This window comes from Ursus maritimus, unplaced genomic scaffold (assembly GCF_017311325.1).
Source record: "Ursus maritimus isolate PB19 unplaced genomic scaffold, ASM1731132v1 scaffold_3, whole genome shotgun sequence".
Classification (NCBI taxonomy): Eukaryota; Metazoa; Chordata; class Mammalia; order Carnivora; family Ursidae; genus Ursus; species Ursus maritimus.
Window position 1 is genome coordinate 77,949,697 of NW_024425563.1, and position 26,047 is coordinate 77,975,743.

Genomic DNA, 26,047 nt, shown 5'->3' on the forward strand with positions numbered 1-26,047 from the left:
AGATAAGGGAACTTTTCAGCTGCAGTTTTCTCAAATAACTTTCTGCCCCCTTTTCCTTCTCTTCTTCTGGGACTCCTATGATATGAATGTTACTGTGCTTTATGGAGTCACTGAGTGATCTAATATTCGTGATCTAATATTTTTCTTTTCGTCTTCTTTTCAGCTTCATTGTTTTTCATAACTTACTTTTACATCACTTACTCACTCCTGTGCTCCTTCCATCCTTGTGGTCATTACATCCAGTCTGTTTCGAATCTCAGCTATTGCATTTTCTACTTCGATCTACTTTCTAGGTCTTCTTCTCTGTGGTAAGGGACTCCCTGGTATCTTCTATGCTTTTCTCAAGTCCAGCTAGTATCCTTATGATTTTGCTTCAAATTCTAGGTCAGGCATATTACTTATGTCTGTTTTGATTAGATCCCGGACTGTGACCTTTTCTTGTTTTTTCTTTTGGGATGAATTCCTCCATCTTGGCATTTTGTCTAGGTCTCTGTCTTCCATGTGTTAGGAAAGCCTGTCTGTTTACATCAGTTTATTGAAAATGATCTGTCACGTCTTTTGATATTCTAAAATTGTATGATTCTCAAGATCAGTGGTATTTATAATGCAAGTTTATAACAAACCAAACGAAATCTAACATATCTGACAATTCATCAATGGTAGACCTTATCAGATTTCTTTTTAAATATTCCAATGGGTTTTTATTGCAGTCAGTTCCCTCTGCTTCATGTATAAGTTGCTAAAACATTAAGAACAACTAAAATTACTATAGAATAATAAAGTTGAAAGAAAACATAAGACTCAAATGGTCATGAAAATGTGAAATATTAAATAGAAAATCAGTCAGATTATTCTTTTTTTGGTGAAAAAAGACATTAGAGATTTAAAGTTTTTCTTTCAAAATATTTCGTGATTGGAATAGGAATGACAGCCACCCTTGGGTAGGGGGAGAAGTAGGAATGAAAAGATAGAAGCAAACAATTGAATTTAACAATGGTAAATGTGCATCTTCAACAACTATAACTTTAATTTTAGAGCACTAGCACAAATACTCTGGTCATACACTTAGCAAATAGTTTTATGTGTACTAAACAGGATGAAAAATGAGTTTCTAGAATTCTCTTAAGAGTCTAACTGAAATATAAGCCTGGGTAGCAATGAGTTCTGTGCTTAATTTCAAAATTCACTTCTAATGTTACAGAAGTTATAATAATAAATAAATAACTTACCAGGAAAGGAAAATTTATTTTTCAATGAATTGTATTTGTGACTAATAACTTAAAATAATATATTAAATTTTGTTTTATTATTTTGTCGTGGCTAAAACATACATGAAATCATTTTTATTTAAAATGTAAGTTACAAAGATTTTTAATCTTTTTTCCCCTTTCTTAGTAAAGTTCTATTTTTTGTGTATTTAATTATAGACAAAAGGTTCTCAAACTATGACACCCTCTGGCACCCAGAAAAAAGTTAAGAGAACTCTGCCAAACCCACCCCCCGAGGAGACCTCCACTGGCACTCAGTCAACATACAGCACAATGGGCACAGTTTCCAGGAGGAGGATCTGCAGAACCAACACAATGGCACGAGCCAAGATTCTCCAGGATATAGACAGAGAGCTTGACCTTGTAGAGAGGGAATCTGCAAAGCTGAGAAAGAAACAAGCAGAACTTGATGAGGAAGAAAAGGAGATTGATGCCAAATTACGGTATCTGGAAATGGGAATTAATAGGAGGAAAGAGGCATTATTAAAGGAGAGAGAAAAGAGAGAGCGAGCCTACCTCCAGGGAGTAGCTGAGGATCGGGATTACATGTCTGACAGTGAGGTGAGCAGCACCCGACCAACCCGAATAGAAAGTCAACATGGCATAGAGCGACCGAGAACTGCTCCCCAAACTGAATTCAGCCAGTTTATACCACCACAAACCCAAACAGAATCTCAGCTAGTCCCTCCTACGAGTCCTTATACACAATACCAATATTCTTCCCCTGCTCTTCCAACCCAAGCACCTACCCCATACACCCAGCAGTCCCATTTTCAGCAACAGACTTTGTACCATCAGCAAGTTTCACCTTATCAGACTCAACCAACATTTCAGGCTGTGGCAACAATGTCCTTCACGCCGCAAGCTCAACCTACACCAACCCCGCAACCTTCTTACCCGTTACCATCACAGATGATGGTGATACAACAAAAGCCACGGCAAACTACATTATATTTGGAGCCCAAGATAACTTCAAACTACGAGGTGATTCGCAACCAACCCCTGATGATAGCACCTGTTTCTACTGATAATACATATGCTGTTTCTCATCTTGGGAGTAAGTACAATAGCTTAGACTTGAGAATAGGATTGGAGGAAAGAAGTAGCATGGCAAGCAGTCCAATATCAAGCATATCTGCAGATTCTTTCTATGCAGATATTGACCATCATACCCCAAGAAATTATGTCCTAATTGATGACATTGGAGAGATTACCAAAGGAACAGCAGCATTAAGCACTGCGTTTAGCCTTCATGAAAAGGATCTGTCAAAAACAGATCGTCTCCTTCGATCCACTGAAACACGTAGGTCTCAAGAAGTGACGGATTTCTTGGCACCTTTACAGACTTCCTCCAGATTGCATAGTTATGTGAAAGCAGAGGACGATCCCATGGAAGATCCCTATGAGCTAAAGCTTCTTAAACATCAGATTAAACAAGAATTCCGTAGGGGAGCAGAGAGCTTAGATCACCTTGCTGGTCTTTCCCATTATTACCATGCCGATACAGGCTATAGACATTTTCCAAAATCTGAAAAGTACAGCATTAGTAGACTCACACTTGAAAAACAAGCAGCAAAACAACTACCAGCAGCCATACTTTATCAAAAGCAATCAAAGCATAAGAAATCACTAATTGATCCTAAAATGTCAAAATTTTCACCCATTCAAGAAAGTAGAGATCTTGAACCTGATTATTCAAGCTATATGACTTCTAGCACTTCATCTATTGGTGGCATTTCTTCCAGAGCAAGGCTTCTTCAAGATGACATCACTTTTGGCCTCAGAAAAAATATTACAGACCAACAGAAATTTATGGGCTCATCTCTTGGTACAGGGCTGGGCACTTTAGGAAATACCCTAAGGTCGGCTTTGCAGGATGAAGCAGATAAGCCATACAGCAGTGGCAGCAGGTCCAGACCTTCTTCCAGACCTTCTTCAGTCTATGGCCTTGACTTATCAATTAAAAGAGATTCTTCCAGCTCTTCCCTAAGACTGAAAGCTCAAGAGGCTGAAGCTCTAGATGTTTCCTTTAGTCATGCATCACCTTCTGGCAGAACTAAGCCGACCAGTTTACCAATTAGCCAGAGTAGAGGAAGAATACCAATTGTGGCCCAGAATTCTGAAGAAGAAAGTCCACTCAGTCCCGTTGGCCAGCCAATGGGAATGGCCAGGGCTGCAGCTGGACCCCTTCCACCAATATCTGCAGACACCAGGGATCAGTTTGGATCAAGTCACTCATTGCCCGAAGTTCAGCAACACATGAGAGAAGAATCACGAACTCGAGGCTATGACCGTGACATAGCGTTCATCATGGATGACTTCCAACATGCCATGTCAGACAGTGAAGGTAAATTGGGCCTCAAACTACCTTGTTACTCTCAAAACTCAAACTCTTATTTTTCTGCATGTTTAATTTTCCTTCTCCAAGGATGTATTCTACTTTTCTTAGTGCGTCTTTTGCATGTTTCCTTCAATTTTATTTCTTGTAAATGGAAATTTGATCTTGTGTATAGATTTCCTAGCATGCTTTTCTTTATTTCTTTTTAGTTTATTCTTTTATTGGTGTTTCTTGATTGTTTGCTTGACTTGTTTGGTGTCCAATTTTCTAAAACCATTATCAATAATTGTGTCAATAAAATATGGTCATCCTTTAAATCCATAGTTGGCAAGTTTTTCATTGTATGTTCTTTTATTTTTTTAAAATGCATTTCTAAGTATATTGGTCAGTTTCTTTCAGTTTCTGAAATTATTAATACTTAGAGTCATTAAGTACTATTCTGCTAGACTTTGTAATAGAAAATTATTTACGTTATTTTTGTGATATCCTTGTTCATTAATTGAGAGAATGTTTTCTTTTTGAGAATCTTTGGCTAAATCCCTGATATTAGCGTAATATAGAATTTTATAATTCTCCTTAAATAAAGGATTAATATTTTTATTTCTCTCACTATGAATACTGTAATTGACAAGTTTGTGCATTTTGCATTGCATACTAGAAAGCTTAGCACTAAATATGATATTGACAAAAAATAATTATACCAGTACACAGAAAACATTCTTTAGATTTAGAATCAAAAATGTGCTCACTACTTTTGTAAGTTTAGCAAGCTGAAGCCCTCCTGGTTGGTGTACCTATTTTGGTTTTTCCTTGGCTTTGCTTTTTGCATCATCCCATTTTTTTGCCCTAAATTGTTTTGCTAATTGTTTTTTTTAATAAATGATTTAAGGCAAGTATATACCTTAACTGAACACTGGCTTATGATAATTTTGTTGTTGTTTAATCATATAGAATGATAGGACTGTAGAAAATTATCTACTCTAAATATAATTGTAAAGACAAGGGAGGAGAGTTAAAGGGTTATATAGAGTCCTTTCCATGCCAGCAGGACTCATGACTTTTGTCCTCTTTTTTCTCTCCCTCTATGGTTTACATTTGATGTAGGTATGGTTTGAGTCCTGGAAATAAAATATTTCTCATTGAATAAAAATATTATTACTTCATGCCTTTGAAGACTGCAGAGCACTAAACTAACATGAACACCCCCCTTTTAAATCTGACATTTTCTCTGAGGATTCACAGGAAAATATGTTTTCATGAAAAGAATTTTCCTTCTACTTCTATATCTAGACACTAATATGATTTTAGAAGTTCAAATCTAGATTTGAATAGGATTAAAATGAGTTGCTGGATCTGAAAGTGGAAAGATTCCTCTTCTTAGTGAAATCCCAAGACTGGTTCCTTTCTGATTTATTTTCTTCTCTACAGGCTATTGGGTTGACCATTTTTATTGATAATTATTCAATTAATAAAACACTGTTTGTATATTTTTTTATTTAGTCAGTTTGAATCTCTCTAGTTAAATAAGAGTTATGATATGTGGAAACAGTTTTTTTCTTTAGTTTTTTTCACAATCCACATTTTACACACATTTTATACATATAAAACAATTGCTGCAGAGGAATAAAAATTCTTCAATAATCATATTGGTAAAATAACAAGATAAAACAAAAACTTTAATAGGTTTATAGCATAACTAAACACCTAAGGCTGTGTGTGTGTGCATGAAGCATATATTTGAGAGAATTTGACAAATTTGTTTATTCATCATGGATATTTTGTCAACATGGTGCCAGACATTTAGATTTTTCTAGATATTCCAGAATGTGGTATTTATTTACATACAATCATATAAAAGTAACCAAATGTTTTATTTCTCATTTATATGTTTGAATGGTGTAAACTTCTAATCATCAAGGAATGTATGAAAAACATTGTTTTCATAAAGTAGATGATGAGACATCATGCAGCATACAAAATTATGAAATGTATGAAGATGATATCAAAAAATAATTAAAGCGAAATTTAGATGAAATTACACAATTAAACTAAAACATATTTAAAAATTAACCAGACAAGAAATTTAGCCATGAAGAACATACAGATATAGAATTAGACAAATGACAAACATAACAAATTGAATTACATATGTAATATTATGTGTGTGAATTGTAGTGATTATCTTTAAATGTTGTGTTTCAAGATGTTACTTTTTTTTGTTTGTTTTTAAATCATGTAAAAATATTACTTTTCTTCTGGTATAGCAATGGCCTGCTTTTCTTTTGAAATCTTGGATTCCTTGGGTAATTAAGGGAAAAAGTAGAAAATATTTTTCCTAATTACATAACTAATTTGTGAACTCATGAAATACTAAGAATTTTTAAATAAATTTTTACCAAATATATCTCTGTAATTCAATGATAAGATCACGTTGAGAAGTATAACATTCCAACAGGCTGTTTAGTATTGAGTAGACAAAAGGAAATGTAATTGCCTTCAAATTGTTGTGTGCTTTCTCTGAATTCGATTAAATTCTAATTTATAGACTCTAAGAACATTTTTCAGATGTGTTCTATATGACTTTAGTTAATTTTGAAATAGCTCACTTTAGGTAAAGTCTAGATAAGCATAATTTACATCACTTAGTATTTATGGCCATCAGCTTGAAGTTCACAATTTGATGTGCATGCATGTTGGTTAAGTACGGAGCAGGAAGCCCTTTTTTGGGAGCAGATTTGGAGGAAAGCTAAGCTAAAAACAGTCAAGTTATATTTATTTCTACAAACACAAATATTTTGTTGAAAACATTTCAAAGTATACTTCAAGCCAAAAGAAAAAAAAAGCATCAATATAGTCTCTTTTAAAAAATTTTTTCAACCAATATTTGATACTGAATAGAATTGAACTATTCTTATAACTTTGAATAATGCTAGACCTGAAAATAGCTTACTTTTATTTTACATTTATGATTTCCAGAAAATATCATATTATTTTCCTAACAGCCTAACTTAGTTACATATTGAGTTATTGTAAGAAATAATAGACAATTAAAGTATGTAATCAGAAACAAATTGACAAAATTTGGATTGGGTTGAGATTCTGCTTTATTTGTATAGACATTGCCAAGAAAACATGATTTAAAGGATTGTGATTCAAATGCAATTAGCAAAGTTATGTATTCAAGTGAAATCATGTACTACATTATCCAAGATATGCATTTATTAAAATCAATATAGATTATTTTTTTCATGAGAAGTAAATAATAAGAATATGTAAGAAGTAAAATAAGATAGTATTACTCTGGTTGGGGATAGTCTATTAAGTTTTTAAGTGATAATGATTACACTATAGATTTGTTTAGTATTTACTTATCAAATTTCTATTACATAAATATTTTGTCATAATTATAGTTTTTTAGTGTCAAATTAAAAGTATGAAAAACCATAATATATTATCAAGGAGATCGAGTCAAGATTGTATAAATATTAATGAAGTTCAAGGGACAAATTAATATTTATTTTCAATGTGTATCATAATTAGGGTATTAGTTCTTTCGCTAGTCGATGATTAATTTTTCTGTTTCATTCATCTCCCAAACACTTATTGATTATTATGGCATTTGCAAGGCATTGTTTTTAGTGTTGAGGAAGGGGGAAAAAAAGAAGACCTGAGTCTTATCCTCAAGCAGTTTAGAATCTCCTATTAGAGATCAGATAAGTGCACATACAGCCACAAACCAGGTATGTAACATTGCATTTCCTCAAACTGAAGAATGACTAAATTATGACACATCATCAATCATCATATTTATTGGGGGGAAATGCTGTGGTTAATCACAGGAGGTGACCACAGGACCAAGATCACAGGAATTATGGAGGTGAGTAGTGGTTTATATGCTATGGGTTTACCAGTCCTACCAGCAAAGATACAATGAAAATTGCTTGGGGAAAAATGTGTTGGGAAGTTTTGGAAGAGAAGTCAATCAAGGGCATAGACAGAAAAAGAAAACTTTGATGAATTAGGAGAATCAAAAGAATGGCATTGTAGATGCTAGAATTTCAAGAAAGCCTAAGTTGATAGCACCATCAACAAATCTTTCAGTATGAAAATTTGAGAAGGGCTGCTCCATCTGCCATTTAGAAAGCAACTGTGTATTTCCAGAGATCCTTTTCACAATTTAGGGATCCTTTTGCAAAGAATAAAACTTTACATAGTAAGGTCAAATTCTGCATAGTAGGTAAAATGGGATTTTTTTTTGTCACTAAATAGTAGTTTTAAAAAACTTTGGAAGTAGTAAGAACTGAATGGGATGAATAATTTAAAATAATTATGTACTTAAATATGGTTGCATTTTCAAAAAAGTATTTTAAGATGTCAAGTTTTGTCACATTATAAGTATTTAAAGCAGTCAGCGAGCTCTTCAATCTTATTTCTAAATCCGTGGCCACATGGAAAATAATTATTTAATTTTTAACAAAATATTCTAAATATATTTTTAATAGTAGGCTACCAGGTGAGTATGGCACACATGTTCCTTGCAATAATACTTGGGATCCTCTTAGAAATAAATGTTTTCATTTATTTATCGAATGTTATAGAGTTGTCTTGTTTTCAAAAATACTCACTTGATGTTCAAAGCCAGCAGCCACATTAGTAGTGATTGATATGAAAGTGGGAAAGTGACAGAATCTTCCGTACTGAAGGACGACATTTTCCTTAGATTTTAATGGTGGGTGTAGGTAGTGAGAAGAGATGAGGAGGCAGGAACTCAAGGGTTGAGGTTCAAAGAAGGACTTCTGAGGAATATTCACTTGTTCATTTATTCAGTCACTATCTAAATTTCTTCTCACTTAAAATTTAATTTTGTTTTATTTTGCTCTGAGAGGTTGAATAGGTGTGTACATTATTTTTTTCTAAGTTATTCCATGGTACAAAATTTTTCTCATAGTATTGGAAATGATTTTTCTCATCCTCTTGGTAGTTGTATTTGAAATGCATGAATGGTTAACAAGCCTGGAGCATGTTGGTACTTCAGAACATCTGCTGTCCTCTATCATCTGTATTAGTTGTGGCTGCAATGTTTGATATTTCCTTGGTCTCCAAAGCCTATCATCTGCGTCGTGAAGAAACAGATTGGTTTGACAAACCCAGGGAGTCTCGTTTGGAAAATGGACATGGTCTGGATCGCAAACTGCCAGAAAGATTGGTCCACTCTAGACCAGTTAGTCAACATCAAGAGCAAGTAAGTGCTATATTGAGAAATCTCTTTCAGATTTATCCCCCACGGCCAAAAAAATCAGTGAGTCCGTCAATCAGTCAATCAGTCAGTCATCCTAGAATGGTCTCAGTTATCCTAAAATACATGGGACTTTTGTCAATCAAGTTCATAAACATTTTTTTCAGTAACTTAAAATACTGAGTACCTTATTTAATAATCCCTGGCTATCAACATTGCAGCATAGCGGTAGTGCTTCTACTGGGCAGTTTAAGTGATTCATTCCCCCAAAAGATAGTTAAGTTTGTACAATATACGCAACGCTGCTATACAAGGACAATACCTGTAGCTCCTAAAGACCTTACACAATATTGGGTGAAATAGATACAGGTAATTTCAGTGCTTTTCAATAACAGTGTGTTCAGGTGTTAAGAAATAGCAAATAAGGAGGTGACCAAACCAAGTCAGCTGGGGACAAGGAAGGCTTCATTTTGGGAAAGAAGGGAATTTATATTTTAGAGTCTATTATATGGACATGTTTGTCTCATGTTTATCTTTGGATTTTATCATCAGAAAAACTCAAACTGGATACTATTAATTAATATCTATTTATTTTATGTTTTCTTAAGATTTATTTATTTTAGTGAGAGAACACTCACATGCATGTGTGACCAGGGGAGGTGGTAGTGGTGGATGGGGGGGCAGAGGGAGAGAGAGAATCTCAAGCAGACTCCCAGCTGATCACAGAGCCTCATGCAGGGCTCAGTCTCACAACCCTGAGAGCACGACCTGAGCCAAAATCAGGAGTCAGATGCTCAACTGACTGAGCCACCCAGGTGCCCCAATTAATATCTATTTATAGGTGAAACTAAAACTTAGAGATAAATTTCACAGTTAGATAAATGTGATAACAAAATTCATGGTCGTATTCACCTTAGAACAAATCAGGTGATGCTTGAGTGAATTTTGAGAGACACATAGGAGATCAACAGTTGGATAAATTGAGGGAGATTCCTCTGGTTAGCCCTGTGGCCTCAGTTGCCTTAAGAGAGCAGGTATTTGCAGGTTGTGTATCCATAATCATTAAAATACCCTTAGAAGAGACAGTTGAGTTATTTCATATACGTTAATTCCTGTCTGATCAGTGATTCTCTGATACAGAAGACAACTCAGTTTTGAACAACATAGGTAAACCATATGAACTTAACTGTAATTTACTTCAATGTTTGTCACATTCAAGTATGAAAGAGATGACTTTCATCACACATACGTACCATTGAAAAGATAGTACCTGTAATCAAATTTTATTTCCAAAGCAGTTTCACTTTTCATGGACAAATTTCTAGCTGTTAAATAGAATTTCTTAATCTCAGGAGCACCTGGGTGGCTCAGTCAATTAAGGGGCCAACTTTTGATTTTGGCTCAGGTCTTGATCTCAGGGGCCTGGGATGGAGCCCCGCATCAGACTCCGTGCTCAGTGAGGAGTCTGCTTCAGGATTCTCCTTCTCCCTCTGTCCCTCCTCCTGCTCTGTCTCTTCTCTCTCTCTCTCTCTCTCTCTCTCAAATAAATAAATAAATAAATCTTTAAAAAAGAATTTATCTCAAAATGTTGTTCTGTATTGGTTTATATGTGCTATCATATTTTCTAGAAATTTTGGAATTCTTTATGTTATATTCGTTTTAGTCTTTGATATCTTTAAAAACTTTGTAGTTTATCCTCATCCCCCACCCATCTCCCCTCTGGTAAACATGGGCGGGATGGGTCAAATAGGTGATGGAGATTAAGAAATACACTTACGATGAAAATAAATAAATAATTAAATACATTTTTTAAAAAAATTTTGGTTTAGGGCTGTGTTTACCTCTATATACATGTCCATATACTTCCATTTCTTTGTACTTCATTTAAATGTATCAGACAATTGAATTAGACTTATCTTAGATTACCTTGTTATTATTAAAATTGTATTTATAGCTATAGTTCAGTCTCACCAATTAGATCAGCCTGACGAGCAAGGAAAATTAATAAGATCATTCTGAACATGTTTATAAAATATAAATTTACCTCTTTTTATCTATAGTTACTAGAATAATAAATCTGTCAGCTGAAAATAGCTTCTTTGAATATATTTTACTGTAAGAATCTCTCTATATTGACTTACTTTTTATATCTTACCTGTCTCATTTGTTTCTTTGAAGTTTATTATTTTCCACAAACCTACATTAAGTCAATGAAAGCACAAATCCTTTAAAGAAATCTTAATAAGATGAAATATATAAACTGGAGAGCTGGAAAATAACTCCTATTCAATTATTTTCTGACATTGCCATTTCCATGGATATTTAGAATAGTCTTGTCCAACTAATTTATTCAACCAGTATTCTTGAAGAATACATTTTTACATAATCTGTGTCCACCTCAAAAAATATATTCTAGAATTCTATTGTATGTAGATGAAACATTAATAACCTTAATGGCACTTTTTGATTCTAATTTTCTGTTGCTAACATCTGCAGGTTTATGATTTAACCCACTGAGGATATAATACATCATATTTAAACAAAATATAGACCAATATAATGCCAAAATTGAGCAGAATATATTTCAGAATCATTTCATGAATTTCCTGCTATTTTTTTATAAAGTATAAAATGTAAGGATCCTTCTTAGAATTATTTATACGTACATGTAATAAAGTAATGTGTAATTTCTTATTAAAAGTAATTGTTTACATTTAAAAGGTTTTTACATTTTTTATTCTGATATCTAACATACAGACAAAAAACTACACATGCAGTTACCAAAACTGCAAATATGCAGAAGTAGAAACTAGTTATAAAGTGAACGGCCATAAAACCAGCACACGGACCAAGAAAGGGAACATGCCTGCCTCAGAAACCACTGTGTGCCCCTTCCAGGTGGTAATCCTCAACCTCCTTCAAAAAAATGACAAATATGCTAACTTTGTGACAATAATTTCTTTGTTTTTCATTATAGTTTTTTCTAAACAAGCTACAAAGAAGATGACATACGTTTTGATTACATTTACATAAAGCTCAAAATTCATGGTATTTTTTTGCATTAATATTTGTCTTCAGATACTGTTTTTGTCATTAACTCATCATAACTGTATTTTGGTCTAGAGAGAATAGCAAAATGGCATTTTCGTTTTATTCACTTGTTTCATCTCTAATCATAAAAAGGTAATATCTAGCTCTTGGTACTAATAAACCCGATGCTTTTATTTGGAAACTTATGCATAACAAGAATTTATACTCATAAAAAGCCCTGGAGGCAAAAGTAATAAAACCAAACTGATTAATTCAAACATGAACTTATCTGCTTTAGAAATAACATATAAAAGTACATGAGAAACATAGAAAATTTTTTCTGAATTTTTATTAGACTCAAAATCATATTATTTGAATATAAACATTTGAATATATATTATAATGTGTATACATATTTGAAAGGAAACAAATACTGATTTGCTTTATTCACTTCATCTATAAATAGGACTGATAGCCCTCACAGGGTAATTATAAAGGTCAACACTTCTCAATTAGTACCGAATGCCTCCATGTTCTGCATTAATGCTCATGCCTTCTGCAGTCTTCATGCAGCTGCAATATTGAGGGACATTAAAATCCTCTGAGAGAGCCATTCTTCCTCTATATTCTGGGCCTTTGGATGTCTTGTTCCCTTTCCCTGAACACTCTTCCTCCTCTCATCTCAGCTACTCTACTCATCACTTAGGTCTCCATGTGCATGCCCCATCTTACAAGAAGCCTTCTCTCACACTACCACCACCACCTCCCCACACATCGGGGCAAGTATTCTTCCTTTGTGCTCCCAACAGTATTGCATGCATTATGTCACAGTCTATGAGCTCCTAGAGGGCAGGGGCTCCCTACTCCATCCTCCGCAGTTCTATACAGTGCTTAGCACAGTACTTGGAACACAAGAAGGATCCTCTTCCCTGCATCTAGCATGTGTAGTGTTTAGGAGAGGGAAAAGGATGAATGTCCATATGAGTAAAAGGTAGGTTAACACAGTGTTATTATTTCATAAGTATGAAGGCTCAATTATTCATGAAAATATTTGTAGATAAAGAAGAAGAATCCTTTGGCTGGGAGGCATAAAGTTGATAGCTCTTTCAGTACAGAATCACCAAAAGACAATGATGACCAAGACCAGATGCTGGGGGAAAGGTTGGACACCACTTGACATCTGTCCTGCCCTCACTCATACTCTTATTTGGCAGAAGTGACACCTACCCTGAAACCCCCTCTGCTGGAGAACTCTTTGAACATTCACCTGCAATGCTTAGAAAAAAAAATCTAAGATCCAACTAGTTCATATATGGAAGACAGATACCACTGCTTTCTACAGATTTTTGGTCACTTTGATCATAATTATAGCAGTTTTATGTTTTTGATTTATTGAGTTCTTTTTTTTATAATAATATTTTTTATTATATTATGTTAGTCACCATACAGTACATCCCTGGCTTTTGAAGTAAAGTTCGATGATTCATTCATTAGTTGCATATAACACCCAGTGCACCATGCAATACGTGCCCTCCTTAGTTCTTGATGCTAGCTATAGACAGTCTCTGAAGTTACATGAGGTGCCAGGAGATGTTCTGAAAGTGACATTGTATGGAAACGAAGATGCTAACATCCCTTCTACTAACATGATCATAGGTACAAGTTAGAAGGTGATAATGGCTAGCTGATAAAACTCTGCTGAAAAATTTGGAAAATTTTACGACTCTCCTAGACTGTGCAACAAATGCACTTGAGTTTACATCACCTTCTCCCTAGTCTACGGAATTGGAAAGAATAGCATAATGAAAATGCATTTTCTTACTTTACTTTTGACCAAGTGGAAAAAAGTGACTTTTTAAGATTGTTATCAAATAAAAAATGAAATTAAAGATATTTAAAATGAAATAGTACCAATTTTGTTAGTTATCTATAGTACCAAAGCAAAGTTCAATTATATCGAATAGTTCTGGTATTTTCAATGAACATGGTTTAATTTTCATTAAAAAAAAATTAAGATCTTTAAATGCAGATTAAGGGAGGAAGGAATAAAAGAGGAAGACGGGAAATAGAAGGAGAAAAGATGAAGAAGGGAGGGAAAGTAAGAAAGGCAGAGGAGAGAAATTGAGAGGGAAGAAGAAAGGAGACAGAGGTAGACAGATACTGACACAGGGGAAACAAGACAGGGAGAATCAAGGGAAAATGTATACACTCTTCTTGCCATGAATATAAATAAATAAGGTTTTCGGTGGCTTGCAAAATTGTAGTGGTACAAATTATCTAGACAAACTGATTACTGACCATAATTTATTCATAATCTTGCAAACAACATTTTAGTTCTACTCTGAAGAATTCAGATAAAATCCCTGGACTCAACAGGATTCTGCTGTTGTTTGGGGAGTGTTTTCTGTTCATCAGAAACCTGATTAAGCTTATTCTTTCCTGAAGAGAAGAAAAGCTACAGGCTATAATTGGAGCTTGCATTTTTCAATACATATTTTACTTTTAATATAGAATTCTAACAGTCTTACAGGTGGATTTACACATTAAAACCACAAGAGTATTCAGGGAATCACAAATCAACATCTCTTGGGTTCTAACTTCTTTTTAATATTTTGGTTTAGTGCTCACACACTTCTTAAACATATTCTGAAATAGGTAATATTGCATGCCTCTTTACTAAACTTTATTTTGTTTGTAATTTTAGTCTAATTTTTCTAAAGTGATAGGACATTTCATACTAATAAAATCCTCTTAATACAGATATGACAAAATATTTCAATATTTTTATCATCTATTATCTCACAAATCTCATTTAAAAGTAAAGTACCATAAAATACAAAACACAAGTTTGCATTCACTAATTTCTTTTGTTTCAGAAGTTTCATTTTGCCAGGGGGAAATAGAGATAATGCAATCTCTAGTATTCTCATATTCAAGTCTCAATAATGAGAATTGGAATCATAGGCTTGCAACCATAGCTTTAAGGGTTGATGCTTCTACCCGAAGGAATGTCAACAGTAAATGAGAACTCCATCAGTAACACAGCTTTGAATAAAAGGAAGGCCTCAGAAAGAATTAGAATGAGCAAAGGCTTTATTTATGTAGAACTAGCCTCAGCAACCAGTGTACATTGAAACTTCTAGTAGATATGCACTGCAAAAGCACAACCCCACAATAAAATCAAAGCAACACAAATATAAAGCAGTCCTATTAGAGTGACAAAGCTGTGTAATATGAGGATTTTTTTCTGCCTTTTCTCCTCTAGTACCACTTAATTGCTGAAAATTAAAAATACCTTTACGTTTCTAGGTTGCCCAGAGCAAAATTAGAGACTCAACACGTTGTCACATACATTGTCTACCACTGTCTATGTATACTGTAGGAACAGACATCCTTTGTACCTGTTAAGTATGTCTATCAATTTCCCAAACACAGAAAATCAGTTTGCAAGAGTAATTGGTTATAAATGTGAAGATCACGATGAACTCAGAAACCAATAATATTATATAGTTAAGGTGCTTAAATTGTGATCATTTGAGAATCTGGTAATATTTTTTTATTGATTGAATCAATGCACTTAAAAGTCTAAATCTGTGTATTGTGTTTTAAGTGTCTTTAAACATTGATTGTTCGCCTTATCATATGTATATCTTAGATCATACAGATGAACGGGAAGACTGTGCACTACATCTTTCCTCATGCAAGGATAAAAATAACCAGAGACTCTAAGGATCACACAGTTTCAGGTAAAGGAAATCAAATAATCTACTTTTTATTTTAATATCAGATTGGGATACGTATTTGTATTTCCGTTTAGATGACTTACCAAATTTTAGAAAATGCTGTTTATGTCAAAAGTTGTGTATTGAAGAATTTAAAAAAATAAGCAGTCTATACATTTGAACATAAAAGATTATAAGGGCATGGTCATTAATATGACAAATTACTAAGTGGTACACATTTAGATCATTTTTTCCTTAATTGCATTTTTAAAACATACATGGTATTATAATACTCCATAATTATTGCTCTGAGCAATATGGCCACTGGTTTTAGAACAATAAAACATTCGCACAAAGGAAGTAGGTATCTCTGATTCTTCCAAGGAATGTGTCCCCCTAAACCATGTCAATTTGAACATTATCAATTATGTTGAGTTTTTGTTTGTTTACTTGTGTTCTTATGTGAACCAAAGCGTATGACAGATTTCTAAAGCTTTTCATTTTGAAAAAATTTTAGATTCCTAGAAAATTCTGGGCTCCTAGGAAATAGTACGGTCAGTTCTTCTGCCCATCCTTTACTCGGTTTCCCTAATGTTAACATCTATCTGATAAAGATGATCAAACCCAGGAAGTTCACATTAATTAATATAGTACTATTAAAACATCTACAAGCCTTGAGGTGCCTGGCCGGCTCAGTCAGTAGGACATGCAACTCTTGATCTCGGGGTTGTCAGTTCAAGCCCCACGTTAGGCGTAGAGATTACTTAAAAATAAAATCTTTAAAACACACGCACATCTATAAGCCTTATCTAGAGTTTTAGTTTCCCCACTAAATTCTTTTTTTTTTTTTTCCTGATCCGGGATCCAATCTGGATCTGATGTTGCATTTAGTTGTCATCCCTCCTTTGTCTCCAATCTGATAGTTTTGCAATCTTTGTGTTTCATGACCTTGATACTTTTGAAAGATAATGGAATTTCTGTATTATAAGTTTAAATTTTTTGCTTAGATCTTCAAGGCAAAATATAAATTCTGTCAAAGTTAATGACTTTTTGAAATATGAATAGTACCTGTATTCTCATTCAAGTATATTCCTTGTGTTTATAGACACTGTACATTCACAGAAAATATTCATAAATGTATGTTTTATGTATATATATGAACATATGTATAGATGATCTGTCTAACGTGGTATATGTGCTGGAGGATTGTTTTTTTTTCCCCCTTCAAGGACTGATAGAACAAAGGACAAAAATAGATTTTTTTTTTTCAGTTTACTTGCTCCTGTTCCTTGTACATTTTAGACCATGGAGCATGAAGATGTGGAACAGGTTTTGCTTTAAGCAATTTTCCTCTCTTTATTTTCATAGAGAATGAATCGATTAGGAGTCTAATGTTGTTTTCCTTTTAAGATTGGGTAATTTTTCTCCTACCAGAGACAGATAATTTAAACTTTCATAGTTTTATTGCATGCACACTGTATTTTAAGCAATGATGAAAATTCCAGGGGTGAATCCTAAAAGCCATGGGCTCTATGTATTGGAATAATTATAATGGAATAACTAGCTCTATGGAATAATTACTTCTACAAATGGTTTCAGTTCCCTCCAGCTCATAAAACAAAACAACATAGTACTTTCCAGCAATACCTAATTTTTTTTTAGTGCGAACAACAGAAATCTTACTAAATCATCAAAACACTCTACAATGTATCTATCTTGCTGTATTATTGCTTTTATACTGTGTTAGTCATCCCCTCAACCTTCTTACTTGTCTTTTGCAACTCATTATTTTAATTTGTTTTCTTGTATTAGAATTAGGAAAAAAGTTTTTAGACATAGGAAAGACAGAAATAAGAGCTATTGATACCTCATTATGAATATTCTAGCCTGAAAACTAAATTCATTTTCCTCTGTATATAGATTTTATGAAATGAGAAACAAGAATCATTGTTTTGAACAGTATGTTTACTAGCAGTGTACTGTATCATCTCTCCGCTTGCCCGTTTTTCTTTTAATATTTACCTAATATAAAAATATTTTCCCCATTACATTCCCCTGCATTGATTACTTCTGAATATATTTTCCATATGTTCTTGGGTAGCATGATCTCATAGTGAATTAAATGTTGTGAAACAATTCCTGTTGTTTTCAAATAAGTCTTCAGGACCTCAAAGGGATTTAAATACACGTATATACAAAGCTAGAGCGAGAAAGGACTCCTTTGGCAAACAGTGTCTAGAAGGTCTAAGGTAATGGCAAGCAAACCCTGGCACACAGCGTTTGTGCTCCTAGCTGATCTCTCTGTTGTTTGCCACTCAACCAAAAGCCTTTCTTTGCTTAACTGAACATTTGGTGGCATTAAGGATTTACCGTTGTTTTTTGGCTGTGATTACCATTTTGATGTTAATGTTTTTAATAGAAATTACAGATAGATTTTTTTAGAGATACATCCTCAAATGTTTACAAATGAAACAATATTTTGTCTGGGATTTCTTTCAAAATTTGTTGTGTGGAAAATGGTGAAGAAAAAAAACCATGATTTGATAATGGTTGGCACTGGAAGGTTGACCACACTGGGTTTTATTACAGGCTTGCATTACTTTTCTAGTTGTATGACATTTTCCATAATAAAAAAAATTAAGCTCCTATTTGTTTTTCATAGAGAAAATGAGCAGTGTGGCCTGTAGCTTCCTCAATAGTGAAAAAGCTATCTAACCAAAAATTTAAATGCCTTTGTAAACATGATGAGGATGTAAGCAAGGAGGGGGTGCAGAATAAAATGTAGTCTATCTGCCCTCCCAAATAGGAGGTCCAAATGGTCATTAGTGTATTTTCATTTTGGTTATATAAACCCATTGAAAGTAGAAAAACTGTATCTTTTATGATAATTTAATAATCCATTCTAGGGGGCGCCTGGGTGGCTCAGTTGGTTAAGTGTCTGCCTTCCACTCTGCTCATGATCCCAGGGTCCTGGGATGGAGCCTTGCATCACTGGCATTGTAGACTTCCTACTCAGCGGGGAGCCTGTTTCTCCCTCTCTGCCCCTCCCCCACTCGTGCTCTCTCTCTCTCTCTCTCTCGCTCTCAAATAAATAAATAAAATCTTTTTTAAAAAATTGAAATAAACCATCCTAACAGGATGTAGTATTAAAATATTTTATAACAATTATATGAAACAAGTATACCTCTCAAAAAAAGAAAAAAAATTATTTTCATTTTTTAGAATCAAAAATAATTTCAGAACAGAAGACAGGAATAGAAAGTGTGCGGTTTTTTAAAATTGTTTCTCTTGTGCGTTTCCTAAAGTTGGAGCAGGAGACCCTCATGGTTTCCAAGATTATTTCAGGGGGTCCACAAAGTCAAAGTATTTTCATAATAAATGGTAAGATAGCATTTGACTTTTGCACCCTCATTTTCTTGTGAGTATGCAGTAGAGTTCTTCGGACATTCCGTGTGTGTGCCATCAGAACAGGCTGGACACAGAGCAGATGTGAGAATTTAGCCGTATTCCATTTAGCTCAAGATTAACTGGATTTGCAATAATGTAAAACAACACCACCCATCTCATAAGTATTTTATTTTTAAATTAGTTATTTTTTATTAAAATATAATTATTTAACATCAAATGAGTTTATTTTAAATTCATAAATAAAGGTTTTAAATTCTCAGTTTTAATTTATGATACAGAAAATATGCAGGCCTGTAATCCATATGAACAAAAGCTCTTTGAGGTCCTTCGTAATGTTAAAGAGTATAAATGGCTCATTAAAACCAAAATGTTTGAGAGCCATTACTCTAAGGATATTTATGGAGAACGTTAAAAAAATATAAATAACCTTTTTTTCTTCCTATAAAAAAACTTATACAACATAAAATGTATTTTGCAACTGTTTTTATAACTCATATTGGATTTTTAATTTTTTTTATATATTTTTTTATTGAACACCCCTGGTGTGATTTACATTGTGTTGATTGCTAGGGTATTAGAAAGAACACAACACATACCCTTATCTACAACTTACTCGTAATTCAGTAGTACAATCTGAAATGTAAGTAATTATTACAATAGAATTTTAGTAATAATTAAGATAAAGCCAAGGAATTTATAGAACATTATTGTTCATATTTATACATGTGTATGTATAAGTGTGTACACACATATTCTTATGCACCATTATTTATATTTCTATGATGTTCACAAAGAGAAGTACATGAATACAATCTTCTTTTAAATGATCCATAATTTTTAGAAAATAGATCCTTTGACTATTAACTGAAAACTTCAAAGATAGAGTTATGGGTGTTGATCAACGAATTTAATGATTTTGGAAGTCTTTATTCAACCAAACACAAGGCAGCAAAGTGGAGAGAATAGGTAGTGAATTTTAGCAGAAAGACCTGAGTTGGAGTTCAACTCCTTGCTTATTTAAATTTTGAGAATAAATTTGCTTATCTGTAAAATAAGAGCAGCTCTCTTTATCTCACATAATTGCAAATGAACCTAGCACAAAATCCTATACTTACTATACACTCAACGAATGTTATTTCCTCTTCTCCTAGAGAAAAATTATCAGGAAAAAAAGAATAAAATGTAATGCTCAAGAAATGAGTCTGTTCCTTTTTTATTTCAAACCATCTTACGGCTCCAGAAACACAGCTGTTTCAAACAAGCCAAAGAAATTCTTCTGATTTCAAAAAAGATATTTGCTTATGTATAGTTCCATAACAGGCTGGCTACATCTGCAAGGCTAGAAAGACTAATTAGCAAGTGTAATAGGGAAGAACACTAAATATGTTTAGGTTCAAACGACAGCAGTGTCTTCAGTGGAAATAGTGGCTCATTTTCTGTTCTGTGTTAGTCTACCATCTTTATGAGCTTTTAGAAAGAGGAAACAAATGTAACATCTCATTGGCTCTGAGTTGGTAGCAATACCAAATGTGGATAGCTCTTTCTTGTTACTATTATTTAAACCACTTTAATAAGGTATAATTTACATATCATTAATGTACACAAAATCAATTACTTTTAGTAAATGTGTGGAGTTGTGTGACCATCACCATAATCTTGTTTTAGAACATTTCGGTCATTACAAAAAGTTCCCTTGAGCCTACTAGCAATATCCACCTTCAATGCTTCTCTCCCAGCCACGGGTGAGAGATTTACTTTGAGTCTCTAAGTTTGCTTTTTCTGGGCATTTCATATAAATTGAATCATTCAGTGTGCAGTTTTGGTGTCTGGCTCCTTCACTTACCAACATTTTTGAAGTTACCTATTTTGTCACATGTATCAGTACATTGGTCTTCTTATTGCTAAGGAGTAGTCCATTATTTGGATATTCTACAGTTTTTTATCCATGGAATTTTCCGTTTTTAAATATTTGCATACAAGTTTGTGTTTGGACATATGATATTTTTTAATGGTTTCGTAGAAGTGGGATTGTTGGATTCTATGGTAAGTTTCTTTTTAACTATTTAAGAAACTGACAAATAGTTTCGTAAAATGAGTGTACCATATTACATTCATGCCAGCAATGTCTGAGTGTTCCACTTTCTCCATGTCATAGCCAACACTTGGTAATGGCTATCTTTTTGGGTGGGTGTGGATGAAAACTCATTGTTTTAACTTGCATTTCCCTGATGATTTATGGTAATAAGCATATTTTCAGGTGCTTATAAACAATGCATATGTCTTTTCTGGTGAAATGTCTGTTCAGATACTTTGCCAATTATTTATTTGAGTTGTTTGTCTTCTTACGGAGTTTTAAGAATTCTTCATATATTTTGGATAAAAGTACTTTATAAGGTATATGACCTGAACATATTTTCTTCTAGCCTATGTCTTGTGTTTTTATTTTTTTAACAGTTTATTTTAAAGGAAAACTTTTATATTTTAATGGAATTCAATTTATCAGTATTCAATTTATCGGTATTTCTTTAGGGACCAGGCCGCTCTTGCTAGAGTATTAAGAACTATCTCAAGGTCACAAAGATTATCTTTTATTTTTTATATCAGAAGTGTTTTACATTTAAGTTAACAACCTGTTTTGTGTTGGGTTTTGTATATTGTGTGAGGCAGAGGTCCATGTTCATTTTTTTTTAAGCATAAAGAGATATCTGTTTGTGCAAGAATGTTAAAAAAAAAAGAAAGAAATCCCCAATTGAATTGCCTTAGTATGTTTGTCAAAAACCAATCTGCCATTAATACAAGGATTTATTTCTGGATTCTCAGTTCTCTTCTCTCTGAGTATGTGCCTAACTGTTATTTCACCAATTTTGTATTCTCTTGTTTACAGTTGATTTATGTTAAGTGTTGGAATCTGGTAGTGTAAGTCCTCCTTTTGAAAATTGTTTCAGCAACTGTAGATCTTTTTGATTTCCATAATATTTTAGCAACAGTCAGCTGGGATTATGACAATGCTTGCACTGAAATTATAGATCAATTTTGAGAGAATTGCTATTTTAACAGCATTGAACCATCCCATCCATGAACATGTCATATTTTTTCATTTACTTAGACCTTCTCTAATATTTTTTAGTAAAGTTTTGTAGTTTTCAGTGTATAAGACTAGCATTTCTTTTGTTGAATATCTCCCAAATTATTTTATTCTTTTCTTGCTATTATAAGTGGAGTTGTTTTCTCTCTCTCTCTCTCTCTCTCTCTCTCTCAAATAAATCTTTAAAAAAAAAAAACCCTATAGACATAAAATGCAGATAAGGTTGAATCTCTTCTAAAACTCACAATTTCTACCTGGTAAATTTTAATGAAAGCTTGCATTCGTGTCCTCAGTAACAAAGGAAGTGTTTATTGTCAAGGCCAGTCCCACATCAACAACATCACTTCTCCTGACATCTGTCAGGATAAATATTGCTTGCACAATTCTGTTCCTCCTAAGGAAGTGCTTTGCTTCTAACGGGAGATTGGTTAGCACATTATTTTATGCACTCTTCATGAAATTAAATTAAAGGAATTAATGTTTGATTCCATGAGAAGAGGGTGAAGACATCCAAGATATTTAACCTAAAGAAGAGGAGGACAAACAGTAATGTTAATGTGAAATTTAAGGGTGTAAATCACAAGTGTTTGTGAATGGGCCACAGATAAATGGTCAATAAGAAATGAGATTCAATTAAAGGAGTAAGGACTTATATTGTTCTCCTAGAATATTTTCTTGACAATTAGAATAATAAGGAAAAGTATATAGAAAGAACAAGGATGTAGGAGTCATGAAAAAAAAAATGGGCTCGAATCTTAACTTCTTTACATGCTGGACAATGTAAACAAGTTTCTGAATTGTTTTGGTCTCAGCTTCTTTGTCCTGAGATGATATGGAGAGTATCTAACATAAGAAGTTGTAGAAATAATTTTTTAATGCAAAAAAAGTGCAAGACACATAGAAGAAACTCTTGAAATGTTACTTCCTATTTGCCTCTATCCCTGAAGATGATACTAAAGAGTTTGAAAGAAATAAAATATATTAAATATAAAAAAATATTGACATAAGGTACAGAAACCAAACAGAATTCATCAGTTCAAAGTCATGTATTTGGAGATATTTGACAGTTAAAATTCAACAAATCTGATGTAATAGAAAATAGGATGAAAATAAAGAAAAGCAACTCTCTTTTTGTTTAAAGCACAGTCTCAATGGAATGTTTTTGAATATTCATAGCAACATGTAACACTTCTTGTTCTTTTCAGGTAGTAGTAAGAATTTTTTAAAGAGTAATAAAAATAACCAAAATAACTATATTAGATAACTCTTTAGTGAAAAGTATCTCCTGATATATATATTGGAAGATAGAAGCTGTTGAACTATGTTGAATACATCCTTCACCAATAGCAAATTGATTTTGATGAAAACAGGTTTAGATTGTAGTGCAAAAATATTCTGGACACCTGGATTTTATTTTTATGTCTCTAGTGACTCAGCAAATTCAGAACTTCTCTTACCTAATCAGTTTCTCAACTCTTCTCAAAACTCGTGGTAATTATAATTGTTCTTATGCTACCAGTCTTGTGCATACTTTGTTCTTTATAGATTTGCATACCAAGCTCTAAGTGTTAATCTAATTATGTATTCATTTAAAAGATACAGATACAGTTCATATTTGTAATACAAATGCAAAAATACAAAAATGATTAAAACTGTTATACTAAAAAAGTAACAATTTCTTCTTTGTCATGTTTGTTAAAGATACAAGATGGCATACACATTTATGTATCAGTAGAAAAATAAAAATTATATTAGACAAAACTCACATCAAATAATCAATTTAATCAATCCCAGCTACTGATTAGATGGTACAGTATGATTTGTGGCTGCCCAAGCCAGAAACATTTCCTCTCCTCAGTCTGGACTGAGAATTGCTAGTTTCCCATACATTTCTTCCATCTTGATGGTTTCTTCTTTTAATGGCCTAATTGCAATCCCGCCCATCACTGTCCTCTCTACAAGTGAACAGGGAAATGGGGGCTGGATGTGCAGCTCTCAAACCCAACCCTTCTGATTCCAAACCAGGTGCACTGGTGCTAACCAGATAGGAGATGCCTTGCTGGTCGCTCATGTGGAATAAGAATGTGGGCTTCACTCTGGCTTTGCTGTCTTACTAGGTGTTGCCTTGAGCACTTACCTTCGTAAACCTTCGTTTTCGTCGTGTATGAACACGGGGCTTTGCTTGTTTGTTTTCTTTTTCTTTTAACATCCAAAGAGATAATGTAATTTATAAGGCATTTTCTAAGAATAGAATAGAATACAATTGTATTATTTTAACACCTTTATCATTGATGCATTAGCCCCACGGAGAAAAATAGGTGTTTTAGTATTTATCCATCCAGTATTCATCCAATTATGTATTGCGTGTTGCCCAGATGCTATGTGCTTGTTACACCTATTATACCAGAATCCCAGCATTGCAGAACTGATACACAGAGCCCGTCCTCTGTTTTTGTGGAACAAAAGTTGATTTTTTTCATGGCCTATCTTCCCTTTCATTCCTGCCCTCTGTCACTGTGGTAACTACTATAAACACAAATGTTCCACAAGTTTTGCTACCAAGATAATGTCCATATATATTGTGTGCACAGAAAACTCGGGATGCAACTTTTATCTTTGTATTCATTTTCTACTGATGTGTAACAAATTACCACACATTTAGTGGCTTAAAACAGCACACATTTAATATCTCACAATTTTCTTGGTCAAGAATCCGGGCACAACTCAACTGGGATGTCTGGTCAGGATCTCACAAGGCAGCAGTCTACATGTTGGCTGAGCTGCGTTCTGTTCTGAGCTTGGGAATATCCTTCCAAGCTCCCATGGTTATTGGGTGAATTCATTTCCTCCCACTATGGAATAGGGCTCCCCGTTTTCTCCCTGGCTGTCAGCCAGGCCACTCTCAGGTTCTAGAGGCTCCTCAGCATCTTGCCCTGTGTTTCTTTCACCTAACATCGCACACGTGGCAGGTTACTTCTTCAGGGCCAGCAGAAAACTCTCATTTTAGTTGGCTAAGATAATGTCATCATGGTAGTGACTATCACATTACCTTTGTCAGACTCTGTTGGTTAGAACTAAGTCACAGGTTCCTCCTGCCCTCAAAGGGAGGGGGTTATTCCGGAAGTGACTCATTGGGAGTCACGATAGATTACGTCTGCCACAATCTTCTGTTATCTCGAGAAGTACAAAAGGAATGCTGATTGCTAAGTTTTGAATTACAGTAGTATTTTTCTTCCTACTTACCTTTTATTAAATAAGACTTATTTTGGAAAGTTCATCATAGCATTACAGTAATATAAGTTTAAACTGTTTTATTTCCACTGACAGTGTAGGGTTACATGAGTGTCTTGCAATAGAACAATTTTCTTTTACACACATAGTAAATGACCCCACTCCCAGACCTGGGCTGTCATCATGTGATCAATATCTAAACAAGTAAGTGTTTAAGGCCATATCTATAGGGGCGCTTGGGTGGCTCAGTCGGTTAAGCTTCTGCCTTATGCTCAGGTCATGGTCTGGGGATCCTGGGATCGAGCCCCGCATCGGGCTCCCTGCTCAGCTAGGCACCTGCTTCTCCTTCTCCCTGCCCCCTTCTCTTGCTCACTCTCTCTCTCTCTCTCTCAAATAAATAAAAATCTTTAAAAAAAAAGGCCATATCTATAAACTGACCCCACCCTCTAATTTTGTAACACCCAATTTCATATCAAAGAATTATTTCATTTTGGACCCTAAGTACTGCTAAATGAATTAAGTTTATTTTTAATTTCCTTTTATAGGAATATCATGCAAAACCCTCAGGTTTGGTCTTTATGATTATAATTTTGCATTTGCCTTAAATAAGCTAAAATAAAGAAATAAACCCAAACCCATGTCTTATTGAATGAATTAAGCATGATCTTTTGAGTATAGCAGTCCTGGGAAATTTTCTTGGTGGGAATTATTTCTGAAGTATTTCAGGAG

The 26,047-nt window shown here is 33.8% G+C and overlaps 1 protein-coding gene across 1 annotated transcript in view; it reads left to right on the top strand.

The window, feature by feature from the left end:
- PCLO (piccolo presynaptic cytomatrix protein) overlaps positions 1-26,047 on the top strand; it is a 367,203-nt gene that overhangs the window by 228,800 nt on the left and 112,356 nt on the right. Inside the window, 3 exon segments of the mRNA XM_040644314.1 lie at positions 1,428-3,615; positions 8,712-8,848; positions 15,528-15,618. Of these exon segments, the coding sequence (XP_040500248.1) occupies positions 1,428-3,615; positions 8,712-8,848; positions 15,528-15,618 (2,416 nt within the window).